This window comes from Arvicola amphibius, chromosome 12, assembly GCF_903992535.2.
Source record: "Arvicola amphibius chromosome 12, mArvAmp1.2, whole genome shotgun sequence".
NCBI lineage: Eukaryota > Metazoa > Chordata > Mammalia > Rodentia > Cricetidae > Arvicola > Arvicola amphibius.
The window spans coordinates 46,172,908-46,180,815 of NC_052058.2; the positions used below are offsets into that span (position 1 = coordinate 46,172,908).

At 41.1% G+C, this 7,908-nt stretch overlaps 1 protein-coding gene across 1 annotated transcript; it reads right to left on the reverse strand.

Annotated features, from left to right (window-relative positions):
• Positions 1–6,572: 6,572 nt before the first annotated feature.
• Positions 6,573–7,526, reverse strand: LOC119827779 (olfactory receptor 2T1). The gene has a single exon (XM_038349668.2). It carries the CDS (start codon positions 7,524–7,526, stop codon positions 6,573–6,575), a length of 954 nt encoding a protein of 317 aa, XP_038205596.1.
• Positions 7,527–7,908: the final 382 nt, after the last annotated feature.

Sequence of the window (7,908 nt, forward strand, 5' to 3'; positions counted from 1 at the left end):
AAGACAATACCCACACAACTCACTGCACACAGAGAGGTAGAGCTGGTGTCTATAGAGAACCTTCATCCCTATGTTCTAGTATCTTTGGTATGGAAAGGTGCTCTGCAAGCTATCAAAAAAGAAAGCTAAGAGCCAACCAAGCCTTTGGCCTGCAATCTGCCCTGTGTGCAAAATATGCTATGCTAACAGTGGCACAAAGCTCATGGAAGAACCCAACCAAAGTCAAATTTGACTTAAAGCCCACTCCATGAGATGGAATCCATACCCAACACTGCTTAGATGATCAAGAACCAGAGACTAGATAGCCCAGAGACCTAGGGTAAAACCAAATACCTTAGAAATCTTTAATGTGTCTTTAAGATATCTTTAAAGACATCAAATATATTTTAAGTACTAATAAAATGACTCCTACTGATATTTTGGTACATTTATAGATCAGTGCCTTATTCAAGCATCATCAGGAGGCTTCCTTCTGTAGCATATGGGAACAAATACAAAGACCCATAGTCAGACATTACACACAGAGAGAGTCTTAGGAACACTCAGTCCTAAATGGGATGTCTCCTTCAAATCCGTGCCCTCAGAGTGCAGGGAACCCAGCAGAAGAGAAGGCTGAAGGAGTGTGGGAACCAGAGGGGATTACAGACACCAGGAGAACAAGTGCACCTCTAAGGGCACTGAGCAAAGCTCAAAGGAACTCATAGACACTGAAGCAGCAAGAACCGGGCCTGCATAGGTCTACACCAGGTCCTCAGTATATGTATTATAACTTTCAGTTTAGTATTTTTATGGGACTCCTGAGTGAGTGAATAAGTGGTCTCTGATTTTTGTGCTTCTCTTGAGCTCTTTTCCTTCTGTTTTGTTTTGTTTTGTTTTGCCTTATCCTACTTTGATGTGATTTTTTAAATTTATCTTATATTTTATTTTTTTATGTTTTGTTCTTATCTCTTAAAAGTCTGTTATTTTCTAAGAGACAGAAAAGTAAGGGAATGGACCCTGTTGGGAAAGAAAGTGAAGAACTGGGGGAAATAGAGGGAGGAGAAGTTGTAATCAGGATATATCATATGTGGAAAGAATCTATTTTTTATAAAATGGGGAAAGAAATGACCAAGCATTACCTTTTAGTAACAACTCTGAACATTAGTGTCCTAAATTCTCTAATCAAAAGACACAAACTAGTAGGGCAGAGGTGGTGCACACATTTAATCCCGCACTTGGGAGGCAGAAGCAGGCAGAGCTCTGTGAATTCAAAGCCAGCATGGTCTACAGAGTGAGCTCTGGTAGAGCTAATACTACACAGAGAAACCCTGTCTTGAAAAAACAAACAAATGACACAGACTATCAGACTGGTTAAAAAAATAAGATGCATCTACCTATTGCTTGTAAACTGCACTGTGAAGACAATACAATGTTGAGGCAAAAAAAATGTATAAAAAATATCTTTTTTAGCACATAGAACCAGAAAGCATGCAGGTATAGCACACTCTTTCCTGAGAGAGCAAACATCAAACCAAAATTAGTCATCAGAGTTCATCTTTAATGTCCCTTTAAACTAAATGAAGAATCCAGCAGCTTGTACTCATCATCTTGTACTCATAGATCAAACTCTATTTCCCCCAGTTCTTTACTTTCTTTCCCAACAGGGTCCATTCCCTTACCTTTCTGTCTCTTAGAAAATAACAGACTTTTAAGAGATAAGAACAAAACATAAAAAAAATAAAATATAAGATAAATTTAAAAAAATCACATCAAAGTAGGATAAGGCAAAACAAAACAAATCAAAACAGAAGGAAAAGAGCTCAAGAGAAGCACAAAAATCAGAGACCACTCATTCACTCACTCAGGAGTCCCATAAAAATACTAAACTGAAAGTTATAATACATATACTGAGGACCTGGTGTAGACCTATGCAGGCCCGGTTCTTGCTGCTTCAGTGTCTATGAGTTCCTTTGAGCTTTGCTCAGTGCCCTTAGAGGTGCACTCCCCCTCCCCCACTGGTTCATTATGTCCTTAACTTCTTTGGATTAGCAATATTTTCCACCCTTCTGAATATGCCATCCTCATCCCACAGTGTCGGCTTCTGATGTTCTATCTAGATTGTTCTCTTTCTGGACCATTCTTCGCTTGTTCTTTTGCTTATTTATGGCCTCCTCAGAAGGCTCCCTGACCACATTGCTGCTTAGCAGAAGTCCTCCATTGCCCTGGGTTTGTTTATTGTAGTTCATGAGCTGCAGTCTGACTATTCACCAGAGATAATAGATACACAGAAAACAGTTAATCATGTAAACGTTTGAGCTTGATCAACTTTCTGAAACTATAGACTGAATATGTAATCTATATACACATTTAGAAATGAAATCAGTGGCTATGCAATGCCCGCCCACGACCATCTAAATGCAAGGGCTGATTTTGCTTGAACTGTGTTATATGTAAATATAATACTTAATGACTTGTTTCTTCCTCTCAATGTAATGTTATGAGATTAATGCATGTTATTAATGTTATAAGATTAATCCATGATATTAAGACACTTTATGATAATGAACACATCCCAATGAAATAATGTACTTCATTGTCAGTGGGCTATTGGTAACTTTCCTATTTTGTCTATTAATGCTTGTCATTTACTAAATATATGTGTGTATACTATAAATCTAAGTATGGACACATGGGGCCAGATGCATAAATGTTCAGCTTTGGTTGCTACCACATACCATGGGATAGAGCTTCTAACTGTTGAACTTTGCTTGCTTTTCTATTGATTTTCTGAATTTTCCCATATCTTTTCTCCACTGGGATATAAATTTGGGGGGTAGTGTGGGTGCAGTGGATAAAGAATGAATGATAAAGAAGCTTTGTCTGAAGGACCTAGCATCCTGTCACTCGCTTTTCCTGAAATTCTCATGTCTGTTGTACAGTACAGTGCTGACTTGCAGAAGTCTCTTATATGCTGTCTGTTGTTCTACAGATCAATTAGAACTCATAGTGAGTACCTCGTTTGTCATTAACTTGTTGGTGCATAATGAACTGGCAAGGAATTTCTGAGTTGGGATTTCTATTGCTATGATAAAATACCATGACCAAAGTAGCCTTGGGAGGAAAAGGGTTTATTTCACCTTAGATTTCCAGGTAACAGTTGCTATTGGGGGAAGTCAAAGCAGGAAACTACATACAGCAAGTCAGGAACCTGGAGGCAGAAACTGAGCCATAAGCCATAGGGGATTAATCCATGTTATTAATGTTTATAAGAGTAATCATTGATATTAAGACTACTTACTGTGTGTAAGTCCCGGTCTTGGACCTCCATCTTTGGAGGCCCGGTCCCTATGCTCACCAAACCTTGACCCCTCCCCTGAGAAGGGTCAAGGCAGCCCACCAAAATCTTGACCACTCCCCCAATGTTCCCCTGAAAGTCTCATCATGGTATTTCCCCTGACTCCCGTGGTCGCGCAGGAATCCCATTAAAACCAGGATATCCTTTAGTTAGGCTTGTTGTGACTTGGCTTGATTGGGATTTTTGCAACGGCAGAGAGCTCGCATTAGGAAAATTCCTAACACTGTGCTGCTTACTGGCCTGCTTCTCATGACTTGCTTAGCTTTTTATAATACCCAGTGCTACCAGGCCTGGGGTGGCACCACCCACAGTGAGAAGGTCAATCATACACTGACCAGCAGTCAAGAAAATACACCACAGTCTTGCCCATAAGCCAATATGGTAGGGACATTTCCTCAACTGATGTTTCCTCTTCCTCAGTCACACTAGACTGTGTCAAGTTTCCTAAAAACAAGCCAGCAACAGGCATGGAATTTTTTAGAAGAATTGCCAATATGCCACAATTAAGTCTTACTGCAGTAAAGCCAGCTGTCAAGCTCAGGAACAGACAGGGAGGCATGGGTCAGCAAACTAATCATTCACACAACTGATTTTTTTTTTTTTATCTGAGTGAGTAAAAATTTTCTGGGGCTGGTGAGCAGGGCAAAATTTAATTCTCTGGGGCCAGTGGAAAAGGGAAACACCACACACACACACACACACACACACACACACACACACCTTCAAATGTCAGGGTCTCTCAATCTATCTTCTTTATTTCTTCCTTTACTCTTTTCCTGATGTTTCTCTTTACATCCCTTGTGATGTTTTCCTCCTGTATTCCTTAATGTTTCCCCTTACAGTTTATAAACTGCAGTAAAAATCTTTCAAGCAGCATAAAAATAACAATGTGGTTACATCCTATTTTTTAACTGAATGATTACAATGGGTACAAGTTTGAAAAAACCAGCATGTTTCCCATTTCCCTTACATGATAAACATTTTATGTATTACAGATGGAAAACAAATTATTTCCAACGACCCACATGCATTCATGTCTAGGCAACTTGTTCCAGATTAACAAGGTGGATGCAAGCAAGGTATTTTTCTCAGCTGATGGAGGAGTGTCTATGTGTTACTTTCATTATTAATAAAGAAACTGCCTTGGCCCTTTAAGAGACAGAAAATTAGGTAGGCGGAGTAGACAGAACAGAATTGTGGGAAAGAGAGGGGAGACTTCAGGCAGTTGCCATAGTGAGTGGCCATGCTTCTCCTCTCCAAGATGGACGCAGGTTAAGATCTCTCCTGGTAAGCCACACCTCGTGGTGCTATATAAATTACTAAATATGGGTTAAAGCAAGATATGAGAATCAGCCCATAAGAAGCTACAGATAATGGGCCAGGGACCAGGCAGTATTTAAATGAATACAGTTTCCGTGTAATTATTTCGGGTAAAGCTAGCCGGGTGGCGGGACACACCCCGCCGCACCCTCTACACTGAGCCAGTTCTTTTACTGGAAGGCTGCATTTTGTAGTTACAATCTTTTATTATTTTTCTCAAAAGGTAATCTTTTTAAAAAAAATCTTAAAAGAATCACAAATTTAAACTTTTGTAATAGGAAAAACAGTCAGCTCTACTTTAAATCCTCAGTGCATACCCACACATCAACAGTTTTTTCACTAAATCTTATCAGGAAGCTGAGGGCCAAAATGGGTACAAGGAATTAATCATCATCTTTTATCACCAACCCATCCTAGCACAGAGTCAGCTAGCAATAGCCAGGCTGTCACTGTTCCTGTTCCCCCACCTCAACAAGTCCCTCACTCAACTATTTATTAAGTGTTCCCTTCTAAACTTTAAATTTCCCCCCAAGATTTTCTACATCAAAGCTATTAACAGAAACATCTCAATCTAACTATACTAATAACCTACATGTCTAAATTCTTTCTAAGGGTGATGGTTGAATCAATCTGCTCTAGCAGCAATGTTGGGGAAAAGTCGCTCACTGTTAAGTACCAGTAACACTGCCCAGTGTGGGGTTAGGGATCCCCTGAGAGTTCTCATACAGCTCACAGATTCTGAGGGACTTGGCTACCTTGAGAGAAATAAGCAGAGCTGTGCTCGGTAATCGCATGAGGTTCTCAGGACGTGTAGTCCCCAGGGCTCTTGCTGCTTGCTGTGCCTCTCACAACAACAAAATCTGCACATGATGACCAAGTCTGAGTGGTACCTTTGTTCTGAGTAACTTACTTATATCCTGAGGTGGACACGTAAAATGCTTTGCCACATTTTTCTGAGTTCAGTTACGGACTGTGTAGAGGGTACAGAGAAAAACAGTGAGCTGAACTCCACTACATCATTGTATTATTCTATACCTCGCTGCGCACTACATCTGAAAAGAGTTTCACTATATTCAACGCATATCTTTATGTGTTACTTCAGTGTCTTGGAGCCCTTCATGCAGTTTAATTCTGTCTTTGCTGGCAACTATCCCTGATTTCATTCATTGGCTCCCTTTCATCCAAAAATAGTTTCTGTGGTTGTGTTGCAAACAAACAGAAGTTAAATACTGATTTTTTTTTACTGAAAGTAATAACCACTTAGTGAATTTAGCAGAAACAATGACTATTTGAGAAAACTGTGTTCAGTGGATCTTGCTGCCCTCCTGATGGATAGGAACACACTGGTGGCTGCGCCAGCTCTTGCCAGCTCAGGGCAGCACTTCTCTCCCCCTCGAGGGTGAGTTTGACTTACAGAGTATCCTAACAAGTACTTAATACCATCTTATTCCTTCTCTCATTGATGCCATTCTCGCCATTTACTTTTTATAGCCTATTCAACCCCGAAAAGTAACTCTCAGGGGAAATTCTCCAGTTTGTAGTCTGAGAAGCCACTATATACTTATTTGAAGTCAAGGAACAAAGAAAGATATAAGAATGGGAAAAAAAAAAACATGAATTGTAGTGCTTGCCTGTAATTCTAGCACTCGGAAGGTGAAAGCCCCAGGACTGCCATGAGTTCAAGGACAGGCTGGGCTACACAGCCAAGAAAAAATTCAGCCAGTGTTAAATAGCACTCAAAACTCATGAGAAAAAGGTAAGTTGGGGACAGGAAATAAGAGGAAACATGGAAGATAGAGAAGTCACATTTTCATGCTGACTTTCCTCCTGTGCACCCAGTTCTTCCTTGTACTGGAATCCTTCAGCTCAGGCCCAGCCACACTAACGATTTCCCATTCATGTGAGAAGGAAGCAACAGTCAAAAGTTTCCCGACACTGGGTGGGAGCTCTTGAACCTCCCTAGTGCCCTTCTCAGAGCTCCAGCCACATCCTTGTTCCTCATGCTGTAGATGAGAGGGTTCAGCATGGGCGTGAGGATTGTGTAGAACACAGAAAAAATCTTGTCTTGGGATGGCGAGTGGTAAGAATGTGGCACCATGTAGGTATAAATGGCAGCCCCATAAAACAAGGTCACCACAGTCATGTGAGAGGAACAGGTAGCAAAGGCCTTCTTTCTCCCTTCCACGGAGCTCATATGGTAGACCGTGGCCAGAATCCGGGCATAGGACGCGATAACTACGGAGAAAGGGATCAGCAGCATCAGAACGCAGCACACATACATTACTGTCTCGTAGAGGGCCGTGTCTGCGCATGCCAACTTCAGCACAGCAGGCGCCTCACAGAAGAAGTGATTGATCTCTCGCGAACTACAGAAAGGAAAACTCATGGTGATTGGGGTGAGGAGGAAGCCATCCAAAGATCCCCCAAACCAGGAGCCTGCGATGATAATCCAACAGATTCGGCGGCTCATGAGGACAGGGTACCTAAGTGGATTGCAGATGGCCACGTAGCGATCATAGGCCATGAGGCCCAGAAGAAAGAACTCAGCTCCCACAAGGGTAAGGTACAGGAAGTGTTGAGCTGTGCATCCCACAAAGGAAATGGTCCTTTGCCCTAGCAGATAGTCGATTAGCATCTTGGGCACAATGGTTGAGATGTACATCATGTCGATGAAGGACAAGTGGCTGAGGAGGAAGTACATAGGGGTGTGGAGGTGAGGGTCCGTGTGGATCAGAAAGATCATAATGCCATTGGCCACCAGAGCGGTGAGGAAGATGACAGAGATGGTGGCAAACACAAGACCCGAGGTTTCCTCTGTGTTGAACAGCCCCAGGAAAATGAAGTCAGTGGACGATGCATTGTACCCTTCCATTGATCCTATGATATAGCTGATGTGATGTAAAACTTTCCCAATAAAATCGTGATGCTTCCAGAGAGTTAGAATGACAACCTATGGGGTCAATGAAAGAAAACATTCAAAACTAGTTTTCCCAGTATTTTTAAGTTGATACACAACAGCTGAATTATATAAGAATATTAATATCTACAAGTCTTAAGCACAATTTATCATTATTAATCAATACTTCCTTAAGTACATTTATCAAGATGTCAGTAGATGTTACTGTACCATAGTCATATTCATATTTTACATCACCTAAGCATATGTATTATACCATGGTCTAGTGTGTATAAGGCTGGGTACGGCTTATCCTACCTTAGGTGAAATTTGTTTGGTATTGTTATGAAGGGTATCA

Excerpts from the sequence above, each read along its gene's own strand:
- LOC119827779 (XM_038349668.2), bottom strand. The coding sequence starts at position 7,526 with ATGGAAGGGTACAATGCATCGTCCACTGACTTCATTTTCCTGGGGCTG.